Source organism: Pipistrellus kuhlii, unplaced genomic scaffold (genome assembly GCF_014108245.1).
Source record: "Pipistrellus kuhlii isolate mPipKuh1 unplaced genomic scaffold, mPipKuh1.p scaffold_m20_p_38, whole genome shotgun sequence".
Taxonomy (NCBI): Eukaryota; Metazoa; Chordata; class Mammalia; order Chiroptera; family Vespertilionidae; genus Pipistrellus; species Pipistrellus kuhlii.
The window spans coordinates 948,839-972,400 of NW_023425538.1; the positions used below are offsets into that span (position 1 = coordinate 948,839).

At 46.3% G+C, this 23,562-nt stretch overlaps 2 protein-coding genes and 1 pseudogene across 3 annotated transcripts in view; 1 reads left to right on the top strand and 2 right to left on the bottom strand.

Annotated features, from left to right (window-relative positions):
- The window catches only part of LOC118702294 (carcinoembryonic antigen-related cell adhesion molecule 1), an 813,263-nt gene extending 808,551 nt beyond the window's left edge, over window positions 1-4,712 (top strand). Inside the window, exon 12 of the mRNA XM_036408072.2 lies at window positions 4,630-4,712. Coding sequence (XP_036263965.1) covers window positions 4,630-4,697 — 68 coding nt within the window. The 3' untranslated portion in view covers window positions 4,698-4,712. The remainder of the gene's footprint in view (window positions 1-4,629) is intronic.
- Window positions 1-23,216, bottom strand: part of LOC118702324 (carcinoembryonic antigen-related cell adhesion molecule 1) — a 112,484-nt gene extending 89,268 nt beyond the window's left edge. Inside the window, exons 1-4 of one of the 2 annotated variants that reach the window (XM_036408180.2) lie at window positions 22,992-23,191; window positions 21,548-21,907; window positions 13,862-14,135; window positions 6,806-6,810 (exon numbers count right to left, since the gene is read on the bottom strand). In XM_036408180.2, coding sequence (XP_036264073.1) covers window positions 6,806-6,810; window positions 13,862-14,135; window positions 21,548-21,907; window positions 22,992-23,055 — 703 coding nt within the window. In that variant the 5' untranslated portion in view covers window positions 23,056-23,191. Of the gene's footprint in view, window positions 1-6,805; window positions 6,811-13,861; window positions 14,136-21,547; window positions 21,908-22,991 lie in introns of both variants that reach the window. The other variant, XM_045570972.1, reaches the window with a different exon arrangement.
- LOC123651112 lies at window positions 54-2,339 on the bottom strand (annotated as a pseudogene).
- Window positions 23,217-23,562: the final 346 nt, after the last annotated feature.

The window sequence follows — 23,562 nt, forward strand, 5'->3', positions numbered from 1 at the left end:
GAGAAGGAGAAGGAGAAGGAGAAGAAGAAGAAGAAGAAGAAGAAGAAGAAGAAGAAGAAGAAGAAGAAGAAGTAGTTCCCATTGGACATCTATTCTGGGGGCACTTGAAAGATCCAGCTCAAGAAATCCTGAAGGTCAGCAAGAGGGACATCTGGAGTGGCTCTCTGTCACCCATGGGTGCCTGGTAATTGAGAACCAAAAGAGATGTGATAGGGGACTCTATGAGTATCTGGGGAGATTCCCACTTGCTGACATCGAGTCCACTCTGGGATGTCATACAACTTTCCATCCATCAGTGCAAAGTAGGTGGTCTTGAGGCCAACATCCTTTACTCTGCCCCAAAGTCTCCTTCTTTAGCAGGACCCAGTCTATTACACTCAGCACAGTATCTGGCACTCTTATGTTCCCAGTCCATTTCAAACCTCCTATGCTTTCCCTGACATTGGCTGCACATCATAGCATTCATTGGCTCTTTGAGGTCATCCTGCAGCTTGGACAGAAACTCATTCACTGACCAGCACAGCTCATTCTCTGCCATTTGTTTCATCTCATATCCCTGCCACCTTTCAGGATTGCTGGCTATGTCCCAGGCTGCCCACAAAACCTTGAAGGCCTCCTCAGCTCGGGCTGATGATTTTTGTCAGGATTAACCATCACTGCCAATTGCCTATACTCCTTCATTTGAACACCTGATGCTGTGGCATCAACCTCTGATGCACAGAAAGTGTTTGGCTCATCTTCAGGAAACCCAGCCATGGTCAACAGTTGAGTCACTTCCTCTTCAGGCTGGCAGTAGCAACCACCAGCTGCAGGTGCATTCTCTTATCTGTTAGTCCTTTGTTTGGCAACTCCAGCCAAACCCATTGAACCATTCTTACCATCTGCTGCCCATGGCCTGCTATCTCTCAGCACAATCAAACAAAGCTACAAGGTGGGAGGATCAAGCCAAGAGATGAGCCAGGTGACTTTAGCCCTCCAGCCTAACTGGTCACCCCGTCTCACAAGAAACTGCCTGACCAACTGCAGACAGCCCAACAAGAAGGCCAGAGCCAAGAGCAGCAAAGCACCCAGTAGCCTAAGAAAACAGATGGCCCTGCCCCATAGCAAAGTGCCTGGTTCAGAAATTGGAACATTATCGGGGCCCAGGCACCCAATTGCCCTGCTCAGACACCTGCCCAGACTCAAAAAAAATCCAAATCACTGCCTTTCAGCTACCTGCATGCATAGATGAGATGGCCACAAGTTTCCCCATACTCTCCCACCAAACCCAGCAGTTTGATCAGTCACAGAAGCCTGCTTGTCTGAGCTGACACACTTCTCCCCATAATCCCAAGACTCTGTGCTTATCTGCTTGACTTCATTTCCAGCCCAGCCCAAGTTGACCAGGGAACGTGGGATCCCTGCATCCACCCTCCCAAGTATTATCCTTAGCTGGAACATGGTGCTGCTGTCTCTGCTGTCTCCACGTGGAGGTTCTTTCCACTGGGAACGTGTGAAAAACCATTCGGGAGCCTAAACCTGTTCAGCTCAATGGATAGAGAGTTGGTCTGTGGACTGAAAGGTCCCAGGTTCAATTCTGGTCAAGGGCATGTACATTGGTTGCAGGCACATTCCCGGTAGGGAATGTGTAGGAAGCAGCTGGTCAATGTTTCTGTCTCATCAATGTTTCTAGCTCTCTATCCCTCCCGCTTTCTCTCTGAAAAAAAATCAATTATATATATTGATTGAATTGAAATATATATATATATATATATATATATATATATATATATATATATATATATATATATATAAAATCATTGGGGAACTTGGGCTCTTCATCATCATATTCCTCTTCCAACTCTTCACGTTACCCTAAAGCTGGAGAGGTACAAAAGTGACAGAAATTGTTAAAATAGTTATCCCCTCCCCCAGAGTAAAGCTCTTCCAGGACTCCAAGGATTCCCTGGCAATTGCAAGCAGATGGAATGGAAAGAAAAGAAGGGTTTTCATCTTTCTGGTGCCCAGCCTCATTCTCTTTTGAGAGTTCCTGGTCCACTCCTGACTCTTTCTGAAGATACCTCACTATGATCAGGGTCCTCTCCATTTCTAGGGTGTCCTGGACCCCTTGTGGGGGCATGGCTTGGATCTAACCAGTGGGCTGAATTTGTGGACTATGTAGACTTAGGACTAAAGTGCTTTGTGAGGCAGTGGATACCATTAGGAGCAGGCCTCACTAAGTCCCTGAGTACTGAGAATGAAAGTATTTCAGGATCCACAGAGGGGCCTAAAGTCCCAAGGGAGGCACCACCATTGTGGTGGGCTATACAACCCTCTTTTTCCAGAGTCCTTTGGGCCATGACCACCTGGCCTTCTGAAGATTTTAGGTCAGAGCCATCAGAGTAAGTTCTGATGCTAAAGAACAGCAGTAATTCCTCCCCGTCGAGCTGCTGGGCCCAGAACCAGGAGAGCTAATAGAGCAGCTTCCCTAGCTCTCCCCAGCAGTCTTTAGCAAACCCCTACTCTTTCCACAGCCACCAAACACATAGGTTCTACATGTAAAATCTTTGCTGGCTAACTTCCCTGAGACAAAGGCTAAGATGTTGGTCCTGCAGAGTATTGGGAGTCCCAGGGAGTGGAGCAAGTGTTCTGGAGACTGAGGACTCCAAATTGGGTATGCAGTGGCCTCCCAGGGCAATAGCACCATAGCACAGCCAGAGAGTGGCAGGACACAGCCACCAGGACCGGCTGGGCATTGATTTGGCCATGTGACTGACATCCATGTTACACTGAGTGTTACATTTGTAGGGAAGCAGGGCAGCCTGCTCTGGCCCCCGGAGGCTAAGATCTCCATGTTTCTCCCCCCACCTGGAATCAAAACCTCTAGGGGATGAATGATCCCAGCAATGGCCCCAACACACTCTCAGTGTCACTGTCACAGACTTTCCCAGTCATTACAGCCCGTTCCACAGTGCCCAGCTCCACTCACTGCCACTTCTCACCTGTCACCCCCTGAGGACCAACTTACATTATCCTATTTGAAATGTGAGCAAGATCTCAAATGCCCCCATCCTGTTTGTTTTGTTTTTTAATAGCTCCCCTGCCCTACCTTTCTTCCTCTAAAAACCTTGCATTTTAAAAACATATATGTGATTGATTTCGGAGAGGGAAATACAATACATAGAGAAACATCATTGATGATAGAGAATCATTGATCAGCTGCCTCCTATATATTCCACACTGGGGACTGAAACCTCCCTTGCCCCTTCCCCCTGGCCAGCAGGCCCTGATTGGTGGTGAGGGAAGGAGGAGGTGGAGGAGGCATGGAATCAGGAACTGCACAGCCATGGTGCAGCAAGGCAGAAAACCTGATTGGCCCTGATCACTGGCCAGACCCAGGGACCACAACTGTGCACGAATTTCATGCACTTGGCCTCTAGTTTATTTTAAAACATAAATAAATAAATAAATAAATAAATAAATAAATGTTTTACCCATAAGACAGGTACAACAAGGCAGAAACACTCATTTATAAGAGTTGGGAAAAGTTGAACTATTTCATTCAGATGGCTAAGCTTTTTATTAATTTTTAGAGAAGATTTTCAAGATTTGTATTTGCTCTTGGTAAACACTTTTTAAGGAGATGGAGGAGGTGTGCTCCTTAGGTAAGAGAAGCTTTTAGTCAATCTTTAAAAAAAAATTTAAAAAAAAAGCCCTTCCCCCCATTTTCCCTTTGGTTGCTTAGCCTAGGGAAATATGGGTTGTGTTTACTTCCCTGTTATCTGGAGGAAGAGCTTACAAATTGCTGAGAAGGCTATTAAAAATCTTATTAGACTTTTACTTCTGCCAAACTTCTGATCCTAAACTTATTAAATTCTTTGAAATATCTTGTCAGCTTTTAGGCAGGACAAACATTTTTTAAACACCTGCTCAGATGGCTAAAGATTCTTTTAGATAAAATACTTTGATTTCTAAAAGCTTCTGCTTATCAACTAACAAATGTATTCCATCGTCAGGAGAGGTTTGGATTCCTCTTCTTATGAAATCTCTTAGGACAAACTGTGAGATTCTCCCTCCCCCCAACTGGTGGGCGGAGTTATGACATTACTGGCATCTGTCACAGAGACATCCCCAAGACATTGAACCACCAATCAGTGTGTGCCAAAGTGCCCTGGAGCCCACCCCTTCCTGTTCCACCCTGGGTCCAACCCTCTCCTGTTCCTCCCCTTAAAAAGACCCCCAGAAGAGCCACGTGTTGCCTTCCCTCCATGTCCATCTGGAGGCATCCCAGCTGGGTCCTCTCTCCCCTCCCCACTCCTTCAATTCTGATTTCTCTATCTCTGTCATAAGTCCCTATCATTACTGGGAAATAAACTTTACCATGTACTTTAAAATGTCTTGGTGGTCAGTTTTCTGTGCCTCAAACCTTACACAAACAACGTAACAGACACAGACAAGAAATGGAAACAAAAGAGCACACAACCAAATAAATGCTCACCCATCAGGAAAACCCCTGAGAGCTGCTACAGGGCACTTGGTAAAAGTGCAAGAGCTGTGACCAATCTCCTGAGATAGAAATATTCTTTTCCCTGTGGTACAAGCTCCTGCGGATCCCACCCCATGCCACCACCTGGACCATCATCCCCTGAGGGAAACCCTCCCAGCCTCAAATAAAGACATTTGACCTCAACCAGGAAAGCAGGGAGACCTTACCCTAGAGGGATGCACAGTCAGGGAGACAGCAGCCCATGCAAGTGGTACGTACAGAAGAGGCTCCAGGTAGCATACACCATTCCAGGACATGCTGGGCCATGACAGTGAGACCACTTTAGATCCCGATTCTTAAACCAGCTATCTTGTATAATAAGACTAATATGCAAATCAACAAAACAGCGGAATGATTGGTCGCTATGATGCTCACTAGGGGGTAGATGCTCAACACAGGAGCTGCCCAGGTAGTCAGTGCACTCCCACAGGGGAGTGCCACTCAGCCAGAAGCCTTGAGCTGGCTCACAGCTTAGGAGCACAGTGGTGGTGGCAGGAACCTCTCCCGCCTCCACAGCAGCGCTAAGGATGTCCGTCTGCCAGTCAGACATCTCCCGAGGCTCCCAGACAGCGAGGGGGCACAGGTTGAGCTGAGGGACCCCTCCAGAGTGCACAAATTTTGTGCCCTGGGCCTCTGGTGTTAAGCTAAAATAAAAGGCCAAAGTGAAAGGCAACAAACATTTATTTGAAATCAAGCACAAGAATTGCTGTTCAAAAAGCACTGATTCAGGGAGAGTTCAACTAGTGTTTATTTATAAAGGGAAGGGGAACACTAATACCAACAGAGGGAAAACATTTCTATTGGTGAAAGTAGTTTTTAGGGGTAAAAGAGACAGGTGTAGGGAGTTTTAAGAATTAGGGGGTCCTTGGGAAAGGGAAGTATAGTATGGTTGGTTGGCGACTTGGAGCTGGCAAAAGGCATACATTCACAAAGAACAAAAGGCTCCACACACTAAGGGGAGAGGAAGACACCCATTCACAGAAAATAAGGGGAAAGCCTCAGGAGGTAGAGAAACAAAAGGGAGAGAAAGGGAAACCGATTTTCCCAGGGGGTAAAGAATTCTACCACTGATAGGGGAGAAAACAAGGGAGGGTCCCCACATGGGGAGCTCTGAGGCTGCTATAGTGACCAATCAGAAGGGAATATCAGGATACAAAGAACTGCAGCCTTTATAAACCTTAGGGAAAAGGAGCTTAGTGGGCTACCTACTCCCTTTGGGACCCCCTCCCCATGTGGGAGTCTGTAGTTGTTTCCAATAAATTTCCACCTTTCCATACACCATCTTTTGTCCAAGGCTTCATTCTTCAAATCCACCTGGATAAGAACCTGGGAAAGAAATCACCTTTGCATCCTGTTCAGAAGAAACCACACTTTTCAGTTTGGTTCCACATTTCATTGGTGTGGATAAGCAAACACAGTGATGCTCATTCTAAGAATTTTTTTATCCCTAACTGGTTTGGCTCAGTGGATAGAGCATCAGCCTGCCAACTCAAGGGTCTCAGGTTCGATTCTGGTCAAGGGCATGTACCTTGGTTGCAGGCACATCCCCAGTAGGGGGTGTGCAGGAGGCAGCTGATCGATGTCTCTCTCTCATCAATGTTTCTAACTCTCCCTCTCTCTTCCTTCCTCTCTGTAAAAAAATCAATAAAATATATTTTTTTGCAAAGAATGTTTTTAATTATCAGTCAGTCAGTCACCTGTCTAGGAGCCATAATATCTGCTTTCTTGCCATCTTCATGAACAGGGTTTTGTGGTCACAATTTCATTTTTGGCACAGTTCAAAGGTTACTTTACCCAGTTTTAGCATCCCCCAAAATGTTTGAGGCATACAATGTGCAATGCAGTTTATCTGGGATGGCAGTTCTGGCCCAATTAAAAATGGCTCCATATGTCTATATATTTTATGGTTTCCTTTGCTGTGCAAGAGCCTTTTAGTTTGCTGTAGCTTCACTTGTTTATTTTTACTTTTGTTACCTTTCCTTTGGTGTCAGAGTGCCTATACTATGAGGTTAATTAAAACACAACCACAACGGCCAGTTTAGGAAACTTCTTCTTTTGGAAGCCATCCAGGACATTTATGAAAGATTTCTCCACAATCAGACTGTGTACTACTGGAGCAGGACCACTCAGGATGAAATTAAGGGTCGTCCTTAACAGAAACTTGCACATCTTTTGAAACACCACACGGACAGCCAGTGGTTCTCCAGAGATTTCATGATCTGTTCAGGGAGATTCATGCTTATCTTTCCCAGTCATGCCCTCCACCACCAACTCCATGACATTGTCTTTTATAAGAAAAGTGATTCATCCTGGGGGAACATAGAGATAGTGCCAGGCTGGGGTCCTCTCAGGGTAATGACTGCAGGCCTAGCGGTCCTGCATTTATAGCCACAGGAATGAGTAGTGCATCATCCTACCCCCCTTACATAGAGGAAGGACTGCTTACCCTTGAGCTTGTTTTCTTTGTCGACCTGGGTGCAGTGCTTTTATTACATTCAATGATGAGCCCAAACTAGGGCTGTCTCAACATGTCACTGCCAGTTGAGCACTTGGCATATGAGTAATGCAGTGTTTTTTTTTGTAATGGGTTTTTTAAAAGAAAGAAAAAAAGAAAGAAAAATTAAGAAAGAAAGATAGAAAGGAAGGAAGGAAGGAAGGAAGGAAGGAAGGAAGGAAGGAAGGAAGGGAGGAAGGGAGGGAGGGAGGGTGGGAGGGAGGGAGGGAGGGAGGGAGGGAGGGAGGGAGGGAGGGAAGGAAGGAAGGAAGGAAGGAAGGAAGGAAGGAAGGAAGGAAGGAAGGAAGGAAGAGAGGGAGGGAGGGAGGGAAGGAAGCCATTTTCTTTTTTTACCACATCACCATCTCCATGGCCTCTAACTTCACCAAGAAAAGGCAATGCGTTGTAGTTCTGAGAACATATACTTAGTGGTCAAAAAGATGTACCCAGATTCTGTCACCAATGCTTCAGCCTCTGTGACATCAGACAAAATCTTCCTGGTCCTTTTAAACTAGCATGTCCCTCCGGTCTCTAACTGAGAGGAGACCTGTGCAAAGAGGACCCAGTGTGACACTTGGAAGCAAGCAGGTGCCAAGCTAAGATAGGTTTCCCTTTTATTCACTAACTGAGCTTTTAAAAAAATTATTTTCAAATGCATTGGACATTCAGTGTTATACTAGTTTCAGGTGTACAGCACTGTGGTTAGACATTGATATTACTTACAAAGTGATCCCAATAAGTCTAGGACCCACCTTCACGATACATAGTTATCACGATGTTATTGACTCTCTCCCCTATGCTGTACTTCACATCCCTGTGATGATTTTGTTGTCCACTAGTTTCTCTTCTTAATGTCTCACCTCGACTGCCACCAATGTCCCTGTCCCCAGTGGCTACCACATAGAACTCCCATGTCCTGCCCTGGGTGTATACAGCACTGCCCGGGATTCCCCCAGGTATTCAAACCTGTCATCCACCAGCCTCAGCTGGCACCCACTGCTCCACTCCAGTGTGGTTCTACTCTGCCCACTTGTCTCCCATACCAAGGACCACACCCATTGCCAACTCTAGGCCTTCACGCCTGCTACTCCCATAACCAGAAACGTCCTCATTTCTCTTGGAGGCTCGAATTCTAAATGCCCACCAGGCTGGAGCTTATGTCCCATAACCAGTTACCATATGTTCAGGTTTCAAATCCAAATACTCAGTCTCTGCCCTTTGGGAACTTAGGATCTAGTCAAGAAAAACAGACATACTGTAGGTTAATAACTTGGAGAACTGTGGGTTTCATGGACTCGGGCTAGAACACAGCTAGCTTTAGTCTCCACTGGCCCCCTCACTTGCCAAATTAGCTTCTCATCTTAAAAATGGAAGTAGTATTAGCATCTAATGCACAGGGTGTTTGCAAAAACTGAATAAGGAAATGTGTGAAAAGGGCTTAGCACCATGCCTGGAGCACATGGAAAAAAGTCTATCCTCAAAAACAGATAGTTAAGGCCTGTGAGCAGCAATGTGGAGCAATCAGGATGTCAGTACACCTGGGTGCACTTTTATTCGTGCTCTCACCAACGTGGAGTATGGCCCACTCTCTCTGAGACCTTAGGAATTGAGAGATCAACAGGACACCATTGACAAGTAGGAGGTGAAGTACAGAAATACAGGTTGGTAATTTAAGTGTCACGACCAAGATTAGACAGCCAATTCCGCCTAGAGTTTGAGAGGAGGAGGAGGAATGGTGAGGACACTGGAAAGCCTCCCTGTCCCCTTATACAGGCAGGATCACAGGCCCTGTGGTTCAGAGAAGGGCCCAGGGACAGAAGACAAGGCTTTGCCAGCTGAGAGATGCTGGAAATAAAACTGGGCCCTGTACATTTCAGGGGCATAAAGTCAAATGTAATGAATTATGCCACCGTGTGAGATTCTGAAAATAAAGAGAATCTTGTATGATATAACTTCCTTCATATTAAAATCTTTCTTCTTAATGATAGACATAATTGCTGTTATTACTAAGATGCTTGAAATGGTAAGAACATCAGAATAGACTATCAAATGGCATGGCATATAGATTTGTTGTTATGTATTTCCTCTTCCCTGTGTCTACAGAGTTTTCCTCACCCAAATCTGCAGTACAACCCAGTGGTATCAGTGTAATGTGTGGTTGCACCCTTTGAATACTCCCAGGCCTCCAGCTGGTGAGCTGTAATCACCTCTACATATGCCTCCACCTGATAAATCAACTTTTGGCTGATGTTACAGTTAACTTTTCTTAGATAGTAAAGATGTTTGTTTCTTCTCTTCTTCACACTCTGAGAGGTACAGGGTGTCATTTGGTTACTTAATATTAGAGATCAGTGTAGCTCAGTGGTTCTCAACCATGGAAGACTGTACCACCTCCTCTCCGGTCTCCCCAGGACATAGGGTGATGTCAGAGGAAATGCTCTTCATACTGGGGCGTGGAGAGTTCTACTGGAATCTAGTGGGTAGAGGTCTGGAATGGTGCTAATCATCCTACAGTACCCAGGACAGCCCCAACAAGAACTACTGGCCCCAAATACCACTGTTGAGGAGATGGAGAACTCTGCTCCTGCCCTGCCCCCAATGATCCTGCCCCCTCTCCCTGCTGTTCTCACCTCTCCTGACCCTGTCTGCCCCCAGTCTCCTCCTCTTGCATCTTCAGTTCCAGAGCTTCTGAACCTGCATGTGCTTTTCTTCCAAGGTCAGCCCTAATCTCTCAACAATCCTGCCCCTTTCTCTCCTCCTCTAGCAGGGACACTCCACTAGAGGGCGCTCACGCTCCTGCTTCAGCTTCTGTGGATCTTTCCATTACCTGAGACCAATGAATGCAAGTGTTTTAAAGCCACAAACCCAGCCCTCAATTACTCCTTAGATTTGCTCAGAGCGATGCTCCTGGGACAGACAACAGGGTCTCCAGGGAAGAACCTCACATTACAGGACGTGTCAGCATGGACTAGTGACACGGAACCAACCCCAGGAACCCAAAGCATTAAGCAGAAAGATGAACAGTGTAAGCTGGGCACTGAGGACCCTGGAGCATGGCCCACTCTCTCTGAGACGTTAGAGGGGTTGGGGGCTGGGTGAAAAAGGTGCAGGGATTAAGTAAAACAACAATAACAAAAAACCACCCCCAAAACGAATATTTCCCCCAGTGCCCACTCTCCCTGTGAGTGGGCACTGGGCGAAATGACAGTGAGTCCATGGCCCTAAAGGATTGGATCACTCCTCTGACCTATCCCTGCCCTCCCCACAGTAGATTCACACAGCAGCACAACTTCTTTGAGACCTTGCTGTTCCTCCCACTGGAGAGGAGTGTGCTCCCTCTCCCCCATTTGTCCCCAGGTGAGCTGTAGGCTCGCTCAGGCTGATGGGCTGCATAAGGAGAGGTCTGGGTCAGTTCCAGCCATGTTTTCTCCCAATCTGCTGCAAGAAGTGTGCCTACTGGGCGACTAGGATGGAGACGAACCCTCTGCAGATGGACTGAGGACAACAGTCATCCCACCCAGGATCCACATCTCCTGTAAAACATGGGGGAGCTGTCCCCCTGCACCATCTTTACCAGTCCTGAGGACAAGGGACACATTCTTTTTTTTTTTTTTTAATTGAACTTATGGGGTGACATTAGTTAATAAAATTACGAAGGTTTCAACTGAACATTTCTATATTATCTGTAGATTGTATTGTGCGTTCACCAGCCAAAGTCAAGTTTTTTTCCGTCACCATTTATTCCCCTTTTACCCTCTTCTACTTTCCCCTACTCATCTTTCCCTTTGGTAATAATCATCATACTGTTGTCTGTAAATATTCGGTTTGGGGGTGGTTTTTTGTTGTTGTTGTTTTACTTAATCCCTGCACCTTTTTCACCCAGCCCCCAAACCGCGCCCTCCCCCCCTGTATCTATTTTGTTTGGAGGGCTTTTTGTTCATTAGATTCCATAGATAAATGGAATCATATTGTATTTGTCTTTCTCTGGTGGCTTATTTCACTTAACATATAATCTCCAGGTCCATTCCTGCTATTGTAAAGAGAGAAATAGAAATATTGTAAAGAGAGAATCATTGATTGGCTTCTGCTGCCTTCTGCTGCCAACTGGGGATTGAGCCCACAACCTGGGCATATGCTCTGACCCGGAATCAACACGTAACCACTGAGCCACACCAGCTGGGCTGTACCACAGCTTTTCATCCATTCATCTATTGATGGACATTGGACTCCTTCCAAATCTTGGCTATTGTAAATAGTGTTGCAACGAGCATAGGGTTCCATAAATTCTTTTGAATTGGTGTTTTGGGTTTCTTCAAATACATTCCCAGAAATGGAATTAGTGGACTAAAGGGCAGTTCCATTTTTAACTTTTGAGGGACCTGTATACTGCTTTTCACAGTGGCTGTGCCAATCTTTATTCCCACCAACAGTACACAGGAGTCCCTTTTCTCCACCAACACTTGGTTGTTGACTTAATGATAGTCATTTGGACAGGTGTGAAGAAATATCTCACTGTGGTTTTAATTTGCATCCCTCTGATGATTAGTAACGTTGAGCATCTTTTCATATATTGATTGGCCATCTGTATGTACTCTCTGGAGTAGTATCTATTCAGGACCTTTGCCCATTTTTAAATCGGGCTGTTTGGGGGTTTTTGGTGAAGGACACTTTCTGATGTCAGATATGTGCCCCAGGGACTCAGCTCCTCCAAACTTAAGTCATAGAGGGGCCCGACAGGTCAGGCAGGTCAGGCAGGGACCAGTCAGCATGCAGGACCAGGCTGGGGCAAAGTCACCTTCCACGGGCAGTGTCCTCAAGACATACTCTGGGAGAGGAGACTGGCAGAGCCCCCGATGGACCTCATGTCGCCACTTCCCTCAGAGCTCACTGCCCTCATAGCCTTTGAGATGATGGGCAGCTTGTTCAATCTCCCTCACCCTTCTCTTTGCTTCTCCCCATTCCTCACACCAAGTCCTACACTGTCCCCAGGTTTCTCTCCATCCCACTGAGCACCTTCCACAGACACCTCCCTGACTCAGAATCTCCCAACCTCCTGCTGCCTCCCTGAGAGCCCTGCTCAGAGATGTGGCTGGATTGATGGTCCTCTCTGGGGAGGCCTGAGGGACTGAGTGAGAGCTCAGTCACCAGTCACCTGCCTAGATGGGAACATTGGGTGCTCCTCTCCTGGGACCTCAGCTCTGTCCCTTTTCTGGATAAGACCCCTCCACTTTCCACAGTGAACAGGGATCCATCCTGTGCTCAGACTGGCAGTGCTGAGGTGGGCCAGTTATACTCTGCAGACAAGTGTGGAAAGAAGGAATGGAGTTCACTAGGATGACTGAGTTGTGAGAGGAGCTGAAGCCTGTGGAGGAGAGAGATCAGTACCACTGGAGAGTCCCATAGGCACTGGATGTTGTATTCTAGCTTAGGGCGCCCCCTGAAGTTGTGTGATTTATGCCCACCTGTGTGCAGCTACTCACATGGAGTTAGGAAGAGTGTAAGGGCAGCTTCCTTTCAAGTGGAGTTCAGAGATATGCAGTTCCCTGGGCCCCTGAATAAAGGGAGATCCCAGCAGGAGCGCCTCCTGGGCCCTGAGAGGTTCAGGGGAAGGACAAGGACAGGTGCCCACATGGCCAAACTCTGGAGGGATGGCTGGGTGTCCAGGATCCCTGTTGCCTAGTGAAGTGAAAGCCATTCCCTGGAGACTTAGGATTGGGGGTTGCTGCCCAGGAGGGCAAAGCCTGCAGGAGCTGGAATAGGCATGGAGAGTGTGAGATGGCCCATGACTTTGGGGTTTACCTCTAGCATGAATCCGCCTGGGCTGCTATCCCCTATGAACAGGTGTGCCAGGGTGCATCTTCTGTGGTAATGGTGAAACCTCATTTGGAGAGAGATCTTGTCCTGCATGGGTTCCTCTATCACTGAGTCTCAGCACAGGGAGTCCCTGTCTCTACAGCAGAATCATGTCCCTGATTGACACATTGCCATTTAGGAGGCACCTCTCAGGTAGGCTGAGGTATGGTGGGGTCTGTAGACGAGGGTGGGACCTGCGTGGAGACTGTTCCTTCGTTGCAGGCTTCACCTTGTCCCAGGTCTCAGCATGGGATCTGGGCTCTCTGATCTCTTTCCTTCCACCTCTGAGAAGGACGATGTGGACAAATTGGTTTGACTGCAATTTATTTCTATCTTACCTCCTGTCTATTTTCATTGTCCATGTCAGAGTCTAGGTGCCATCTACACAACCCCCTTGAGGAGGCACAGATCTCAAATTCCTGGGAGCTAATCAGGTGCTCCCACTGATCATTTCACGACCACTGCTCATCCTCTCACGAACTCGGCATTGCCTCCACTGTGAAGATGGTGCAACTGAGACCAAACAGAGATGTGTTCTAGTGTGGAATGTGATCTTGAGTCAACAATACTGACAATGTCAGTTCACATTTTTGAGCATGTATTGACTCAATGCAAGTCTTCTAAGGACTTTCCACCTTTGTCACTGACTAATCACAAGGAACCTATTTAGAAAGTGCATCATAGCTATCATTTTCAGATAAGAAAAAATTTATCCAGCCTGGAAGGTGTGGCTCAGTGGTTAAGTGTTGACCTATGAACCAGGAGGTCACAGTTCCATTCTCAGTCAGGGCACATGCCCAAGTTGGGGCTCAATCCCCAGTGTGGAGTGTGCAGGAGGCAGCCAACTAGTGATTCTCTTTCATTCTTGAAGTTTCTATCTCTCTCCCTCTCCTTCCCTTTTTGAAATCAATAAAAATATAGTTTTTTAAAAGAAAAAATTATTCAGAACTTAATAGCATAGAGGAAGGGAGGAGGATTACCCATTATACACATTCAGCTTGAAGGGGTCACTTTTGCTGGAACTGACGGGGTTGAAGACCTCACACTGATAACCCCCAGCGTCCTCCCTCCTGACGGGGTCAATGGTGAGGGTGCTGTTGTCCCGGGAAAGCTTCATCCTGTCCTTGTGAGGTAGAATCTGGTTCTTGAAGAGCCAACGGATGGAGATATCCGTGTCATTTGTGAGGCAGGTCAGGACCACGGCGTCCTTATTCTCTGTGACGGTGGCATTGCTGGCTCGGACGGCGGGCTTCCTCACTGACTCTGTGGAGAAACAGAGGAGGTGACTGACTGAGAATGGGCTCCTTCCTCAGAGATGTCAGCCACTCACAGTCCACGGTGAGCTTTATAAAGGTCACCAGAAGGTGGCCTTGACCTCTGCAGGATGAGTATTTTGTTTTGTTTTGTTTTTTTGTTTTTGTTTTTTCCATTTCCACATTTTTTATTTTTTTATTTTTTTATTTTACTTTTTTTTTTTAATCAATCTTTATTGTTCATATTGTTACAAAGGTTCCTCATTTCTTCCCCCCTCCACCAGGTTCCCACCCCACCCTCCGCCCCCTCCCCATCCCCCATTGTCCTCATCCATAAGTGCAGTTTATGTTCAGTCTCTTCCTCCCTCCCTTTCCCCGATAGCAAATCCCTTTTCAGATAGTAAATCAGTTACTTAGCATTTTCTCATATCAATAATACCACCACATGCCCAATGATACATTTCACACAAAAGACATTTCCACTCCCTCCCTCATCCTCACAGCATCTGCAGACACGAGCAGCCCCAGGCCCTTCACAGTGGTTTCTCACTAGGGAAGTAGGCCTGGGGAGGGACTGGAATCAGAGGCTCCAGCAGCTCCAGAGGCTGTCAGCAGAGAGACCCAGGGACCAAGGCCACTGCATGTTTGCAGGACCCGGTGCCAAATGAAAATGTGGGGCTCCTTCTTTAAAAAGCAAGAAAAAAATGTGCCATTAAAATAAAGTTTTTAAATGTTAAAAAAAAAAAAAAAAAGACATTTCCAAATAGGTCAACCAGCCTCATCCAGGCCCCACCCAAGGCACTCACAGATCAACACCCCAGCCCTATACTAACTCAACACATCCAGATCTAAGCCTTCATCACTTGATTCAGCAGACCCTCAAGTTCGCACAAAAGTTTCCAGCCATGTCTGAGAGGCAGCCGTGGGGCAGGGGCAGGCGAAGAGCGAGCTGTTCCGGGCCTGGCTGCTTAGGGCCTGGCCTCTGTTGCTCTGGTTCGTTCCACAACCAGCTGCTCCGGGTCTGGTCACCGCCGCTCCCGACCTAGTTGCTCTGGACCTGGCTGCTGCTGCTCCGGGCCTGGCCGCACCCAACCCGGCTACTCCGGGCCTGGCCGCTCCCAGCCTGGCAGTCACTGCTCCGGGCCTGGCCACACCAGACCCGGCTGCTCCGGGCCTGGCCGCTCCCAGCCTGGCAGCCGCTGCTCCGGGCCTGGCCACACCAGACCCGGCTGCTCCGGGCCTGGTCGCTCCCAGCCTGGAAGCCGCTGCCAGGATGAGTATTTTGTTCAGATGATAATGTGTAAGAGGGGGCTGCACCTCTTTGACCCCAGATCACCCCAGAATGATCCCTGTGCACATCTCTGTTTAAGCAACACCAGGAACACCTTTTCAACCCATGTCTCCTACAGCCTCATTCTCAGGTGGAGCTTTTTCTGAGCAGGGCAGACAGGGGCCAGTCAGCATGGAGGGCCAGGCTGTGTCCTGCGACCTCAGCCCATGTGTCCTGCATCCTCAGCCCATATGTCTGCGACCTCATTCTCATGTGGAATTTTTTTTAAACAAACTTTTTAATCCTTTCCTAGAACTTTCTTTGATTTCAAAAAAGATCAGCTTCTGCTCCTCATGTAAACTTCATGCATGTTGGGAAAGGCAGGCTTACTACCTCTGTCCATTTCTGGGGCCAGGGAAACTTTACAGAAGTGAAAAGGTATTTAACTCTTAGCCCAATCCAGTTTTCATGATCTTGGACCTGGAAATGTTCCATCTAAAGGATTTCTCAATCTGAACAGGACTGTGATTGGATATTGCCATGAAGGACATCTCTATAGAGAAGAGGTTTTAACAAAAGGCAGAGACTGTAGGAATAGAAGAAAATTATCTGATATGCTAAAGGCCACACATAAAAGCTCATAGCTAACATAACTCTCTGTGGAGAAACTCAGAAAACGTTACTAAGGTCATGAACAAGACACTGATGTTGCTTTCACCACTTCTGGAAGCTTAGCTGGAGCAATAAGGCAAGAAGATGAAATAAAAGGCATACAAATTGGAAAGGAAGAAGAAAAATTATGTCTTTTAACAGATGACATAATTTTAGATGTAGAAAACCTAAATATTCCACATATAGGTAAAAAACTGTTAGAACTAATTAATTCAGTGAAGTTGAAAGAGGCAAAAATCAACACTCAGCATCATTTCTATTTCTTTACAACAATGAACAATCTCAAAATGAAATTAAGAAAACAGTTCCATTTACAATAGCATCAAAAATAATAAAATACTTAGGAATAAACTTAACCAATATATGGGAGATGTATACATGGAAAACTACCAAACATATTTGAGAGGAAACAAATAAATGGAAAGACATCCATGTTCATGGATTGGAAGACCCTTCCCCACAACTACCTACATATTTGATGCAATCTCCATCAAAATCCCAATGAGTTTTGGGGGGGGGGGGGCAGAAATAGAAAAATCCTTCCTAGAATTCATATGGAATTTTAAGGGCCCCAAGTGGTTGCAATGATCTTTAAAAAGAAGGGAGATATTGGAAGTCTCATACTTCCTGATTTCAAAACTTACTAAAGAGCTAAAGTAACCACAATAGTGTGTCACTGGCATAAAGACAGACATATATCAATAGTTCATGTAATATTAGGTCTAGTAATAATTAATGTCGTTTTCTAATACTTTTTAAAATCTAATTTATTTAAACAATACAACAAAATTTAATCAACAATATAGTTGCCGTTGTTTTCTACTACTTGTGCCCAATGCTCAGGAAGCATTTTAATCCCTCTGTTGTAAAATTCTTGTGATTTTGATGCAAAAAATTCGGTCAATGCATTTTTGAGGCATTCTTCATTATTAAATTTTTTTCCAAGAAGAAAGTTTTGCAAAGAACGAAACAAATGGTAATCGGAAGGGGCAATATCAGGAGAATATGCAGGTTGAGGGAGAACTTCCCATTCCAACTGGCGCAGTTTTTCAGCAGTGATTCTTGCAGTATGCGGTCGTGCGTTATCGTGGTGAAGAATTACGCCCTTCCGATTAATCAGCGCGGGTTCTTTTTCTCTTAAAGCTTGGGCTAACCTTTCCAACTGGGCACTATACACTGCACTTGTAATGGTTTGGTTAGATGGTAAAAGTTCATAATGAAGAATTCCTTTAAAATTCCACCAAACACACAACATCACTTTTTTCACATGCAAGTCAGGTTTTGGCGTGGGCTGCGGAGCCTCATTTTTGTCCAACCATTGAGGCCGCCTTTTCAAATTAACATACAGCACCCATTCTTCATCTCCAGTAACAATTTGCTCTAAAACCGCAAACGGTTTTGACGAGAGAGGAGCGAACTGCAAATTGTGACTCTTTGATTACGGTTGTTGTCGGTCAACTCATGAGGAACCCATTTTCCAAACTTTTGGACTTTGCCAAGTGCACGCAATTGATTGGAAATTGTTTTTTGTGAACAATTTAAAGTTGTCGCAAGCTCTTGTTGGGTAATTTGAGGATTTTGCACCAAAAGAGCTTGAAGAGCTTCTTGATCAAAATTGGACACGCGGCCTCGACCACTCTTGTCATCTAACGAAAAATTTCCCTCGCGAAATTTCTCAAACCAACGCTGGCATTTTCTGGCGCTAACTGCATCTTGACCAAGAGCACTACAGATGTTTTTTGCAGCCTCACTTGCTTTTCTTCCTAATTGGAACTCGTAAAGCATGCAGTGCCGAATATGCTCTTCATCCGCCATCTTCTTAGCCCTAGTTTTGCAACAAAAACCAAACCAAACACAAACTTTTTCAAGCAAAACTTGTTAATTGCACTTCACACGTTCTGTAGATACCACGTGTTTGAAGGTTATGTCAATACAAGTCAACGCCAAGCAAGATTTTAAACGAATGTTTAAAACGACATTAATTATTACTAGACCCGATAATACAACAGAGACCCTGAAATAAAAACCTCTGTTATGTGATCAAATGATTACAATAAAGGAGGCAAAGCCATTCAATGGGAAAAGGACAGTCTTTTCAATAAATGGTGATTAACAATTTTATCCACAAGGAAATGAATGAAGTGGACCATTGTCTTATACTGTGAACAAGAATTAATTCAAAATGGATTTAATTCTAAAGGTAGGACCTAAAACTATAAAACCCAAAGGAAAATATAAAGGGATGCTTAATGACATTGGATTTGGAAATTATTTCTTGACTATGACACTAAGAACACATGCCCCCCCCCCAAAAAAAAAGAATAGAAAAAAAAACTAGTAAACTGGACTTTATAAAAATGAAAAACCGTTCATCAAAGGACACAATCAACAGAGTGAAAGATGACCTATGGAATGAAGGAAAATACTTTGGAAATCATATATAGGATGAGGGGTTAATATCCAGAATATGTAAAGATCTCCTACAACTCAACAACAACAAACCAAATAACCAAGGTTGAAAAAATGGGCAAAACACTTGAGTAGACATTTCTCCAGAGAAGATTTACAAATGGCCAATAAGCCCAGGAAAAGACACTTAACATCACTATCAGTAGGTAAACACAAATCAAGACTCTTGGGGTTGAAGTTGTTGCTAGTGATGTTGGGTGTGGGTAACTCTGCTGTTCAGGTAACAAAGAGAACACTGCTCTGTGTGATACCTTTCCTTCCTCCAAAGGAATTATTGTTGGACCTCTCACCTCTCAGCCAACTTAAGTCCTCATAAGAGTAAAGCAGGGGGTGGGGAGGGGAGAGAGAGAGAGGGGCAGAAAGTAAAGCAGGCCAGTATATCACAAGATAAACACATGGGGATCAAACTCTTTATCTGGGGAAAAGTAAAGACTTTCTCATGTGTCCATTAACTATCTTTGATCATGGGAAGACACAGGGTGGGGAGCTAGAGACCACCCGGCACTTCTCCTGGTTCTTCACTGAACGGCTGACTGCCTGGCTGACCAGGGACCATTTCTTCCAGCAGCACAGACCTCCATCACCCAGCTTAAGTGTGTTTCTATGAGGTTCCATTTTCCAGGACATCCTAGAGACTGGGTTGGAGCAGAAATTACATGGAAACCAAGAGCAAGCTGGTGGTCAGTTGACTATTCAGGCCCCAGGGCCAAAAGCTAGGTTAGGCCTTCCCAGGTGAGTGTGACTGACATGAGCCAGTGATCTAATAAATGACAGAGCAGAATCCAAGGATTCAGCTAGAAAATAGTGAAGGGACAGACAGGAACTGACTGTGGCAGCAGAACCATGTGTTCTGCCCTTGGTCATTCTCCCTCTGATGAGGGAAGGGAAGGACTTGTGCAGATGCAGATGCAAAAGGGGTGATGGATAGTAAGAGGGGTGCATGGATTGCTGACATTCTGGCCCTTATGGACTATTTGTATTTGGTGTTTATGAGAGAAATTTGAAAGGAACTTAAAATATTTCATATGTGAAAAATATTATTAATACCTAGGAGCCTAAGACCAATAGCAAGAAAGACTATTCTCTCTCTCTCTCGTTATTGCTACTTCTCGCCTAAGGATATTTTTCCCAATGATTTTTAGAGAAAGTAGAAGAAAAGGAACTAGTTGCAGATGTAGAGTGAGGAGTGAGAAGGCAAAGTCCTTTCCTTTACATCCAGTGGGAGTGACACCAACACACAGGGAGCAAATAAGTGGTTTCAAGTTCAGTGCAGGGAGGGAATGCAGGGAGGCGTGAATCAGCCACCTGAGGGGAAGGCCTGGGCGTTCCCAGCACTAACTCTGATTGTTACTGCAGGGAATTTCGTTTTGGCATAAAAACAGATTAATTCTCCATTACCTTTCCTTCCCCAGACCAGAATCTCTCCCTCTGTGCTAAGGACCCCTAAAAAGAAAGGATCTGAAACAATGGTTGGTCTAAGCCCTAGACCAGTGGTTCTCAACCTTTCTAATGTTGCGACCCTTTAATACAGTTCCTCATGTTATGGAACTGTTATGAATCATAATGTAAATATCTGCATTTCCGATGGTCTTAGGCAAGGCTGCTAGCAGTTCTCAACCTGTAGGTCACGACCCACAGGTTGAGAACTGCTGCTGTAGAGCCTACAACCATCAGAAAACATAGATATTTACATTACGATTTATTAACAGTAGCAAAATTACAGTTATGAAGTAGCAACGAAAAAAATTTTATGGTTGGGAGTCACCACAACATGAGGAACTGTATTAAAGGGTCGGGGCATCAGAAAGGTTGAGAACCACTGCCCTAGACTCTAGAGAACCACAGATACCTAATAGGCCCCTGGGGTGGAGGAGAGGACAGGGATCTGGCTGCAGACAAACCTCAGGTGACTCTGATCAGCTGTTCATGGTCTGTGGGACTCTGCTTTAGTGACTGTATTTCCCTGTGTCTCAGTTTTCTCTCAGTGTAGGAGGATGAATATTTGACTGCCAGGTTGTCAGCAAATTAACCCTAAAATATTAACAGCACCTGACCTAAATCCTGAGCTGATCCCTGGTGGATGAGGAGCCCCCCCCCCCCCCCCCCAAGCATCGTCTCTCCTCTTTTCCTCCCTGGGGATGCTGACCTTTCTCTGGACTCATCTAAATCCCCCAGGGAAGTTGGCCAAATACCTGGCCACCTTGTCCATCTGTGCTCTCCACACACAGTCTCAGATGAAGGGCCAGGCTCCATCCTCGCCCAGATGTGGCTCATGGGGCTGAGCTCTAGCTGGTGACTAGCTCAGGAGCCTTGTGACTTGGGCACCTGGGAAGTAATTGCTCCAGGTCAGCCTTGCCCACAAACCAAACCCAACATGGCATGGACTCCCCAAAGTCCCTGGAGTAAGAAGCCTGCGATCAAAGGTCTGGGGAGGGACTGACTGGGCTGAACTTCTGTGTAAGGATCGTAGAGGCTCCAGAGTCCACGCCCTAACCGATCCCTGCAGAACCTGTCCCAGGGTCATGGTTATGGGGAGGGGCCCAGGGGCCCAGGTGAGACTGATCTCCCTTTGCTGAGTCACTCCCATCAGACTGGTCTTCTCTCTGTGGAGAATGTGTGCAGAGCTGGAATCCAGGAAGGGAACTCTGATCTTAGGAAGTTTGTCTCCATTGTATGTGTCCTGCACTAAATGCCCAAACCCAACCTGTGACATGAGGCAGAGGGGGGATCATGGCAGAGATCAGGGCTGTCAGTCCCATGTGTGAAGTAGAATTCACTCCACCCGACCGAAACCGATTTGGCTCAGTGGATAGAGCGTTGGCCTGCGGACTCAAGGGTCCCGGGTTCGATTCCGGTCAAGGGCATGTACCTTGGTTGCGGGCATATCCCCAGTAGGGGGTGTATAATACAAGAGGCAGCTGATCGATGATTCTCTCTCATCGATGTTTCTAACTCTCTATGTCTCTTCCTTTCACTCCACCCAACACCCAGAGGACAGAGCAATCACTCACGGTATATACGGAGCTGTCCAGTTACTATTTCACCTTGAAAATTTCCTTTTATGGCTAGTAGAGTGTAGTATCCTGTGTCCTTTAGGGTCGCCTTCTTCAACAGCAGGGATCCATTGGGGTATATTGTCTCTCGTTGGCTGTATGCAGGTCCTGGGTGTATTTCTTGAGCATCTATTACATATGATGCAATTTGGTGGTTGCTGTCCACACTTTGCCCTTTGAACCAGACATAGCCTCCAAGAAACCCAGGCAGATTGTCCACACGGAGAAGCACTTCCTTCCCTTCGGCAGCATTGGGCGGCACTGATTCCATAGTGAGCTGGGCAGTGGAGGGCAGGCTCCAGAAGGTTAGGAGTGAGGCTAGGAGGGAAGAGAGAAATTGACCAATATGTCTCTTCATCTCTCAGCCTTGGTGTGTGTGTGTGTGTAGTGTGTGTAGTGTGTGTGTGTGTGTGTGTGTGTGTGTGTGTGTGTGTGTCTCCGTCTCCTGTGATCAAGGTCAGCGGCATGGCCACCAATACTTCAGCACCTCTGAACCTGTTATTCCCTCTGTTTTGAATACTGTTACCCAGATGTCTGCCCTCAGACCCCTGCTGACACTCAGAGGTGTCCTTGGAAGACCCTTTCCCTGATCACCTCCTGTAAAGACCTCTGTCTTCACTTTCTGACCTGTCCCTGGGCTGTTCCCTAAATGGCACTAGGGGGGACCTGACATCACATCCAGATCTTTCCTTGTCTGCCTTCTCCCATTGAACATGACCTTCCTGCAGGGCAGGGACTTGTCTGATCTTGTTGCATCCCAGTGCCTGCAACAGGCTGTAAGTGCCTGTGGGTGAATAAGTGAGTGTTGCAGGGTCCTGCACCTCCTGGGATATACAGCTCATTTCTGAGCTTCATGGTAAGGTTTAGCATCCCTGGTTAAGTTTTTTGCCCCCTGACATATTGTGATTATTGTCATTGGTTTCTAAAACTTATTGTTCAGAAATTATTAACTTTAAAAACATACAACAGCTGAAACCGGTTTGGCATCGGCCTATGGATCAAAAGGTCTTGAGTTCAATTCTGGTCAAGGACATGTACCTTGATTGCGGGCACATCCCCAGTAGGCGGTGTGCAAGAGGCAGCTCGATGTTTTCAACTATCTATCCCTCTCCCTTCCTCTCTGTAAAAAGAAAAATCAATAAAATATATTTAAAAAGAAAGAAAGAAAAAGAAAACAAAAACAAAAACAAAAAAACAGCAGTCAAGGTGTTCCTGCCCCTCACCACTTCTAGATCATAGGATTGTCCTGCTGCTCAGCCCCCTCCTCTGTTCCCCTGTCCTCTCTCCTCAGGTCCAAACAGAAGCCCTCTGTCCCCTCTCAGAGCGCTGCGCTCCCCAGGAGAACACAGCCAGTCTCTGTCTCCCCTTTCCCTGTCCACCCCAGGAATTGTCCCCTCCTTACCGGCCAGCAGGAGCCCCTGCCAGGGGACGCACCGTCTGTGAGCAGGGGCTGAGGGGGACTCCATGGTGTCTGCTGTCGGTTCTGTCCCTCCCTCTGTGAGAAGAGCCTGGGCCCAGGAACACTCCCAGGCACCTCTGTTCTGGTTGCGTAGGATCTGCCGTCCTTTCTTTCAGTGCATTGAACCTCCTCCCAGGGCAGGAATGCTTCCCGGTCACGTGGGAGGGGGCGGGGTCTATCCCTAGGACTCTCCTTCTCCCTTCCCTCTCATTCTTAAGTCCCCTGAACCCTCCTTCCCTTTTCCTTCTGTCTACTTTTCTGTTTCCTGGGAACTGCTGAAGCTTCGGTTTCTTTAGCTATGATTATCCACCACACACAGACAAACAGACACACATGTCCTATTGGAACAAACACAAGCCTGGAATGTTGGGGGTGTCTGGGTCTCACGCATCCCCTAAAGCCCCCTCTCATCATTTGGGATTTTTCCTTCAGAGCAGGAGCCTAGGTGCTGCATCAGGAACTCTTGTCACAGGGATGTCATCTCCATCGTGCATGTGAATCACCTGTGGAACTT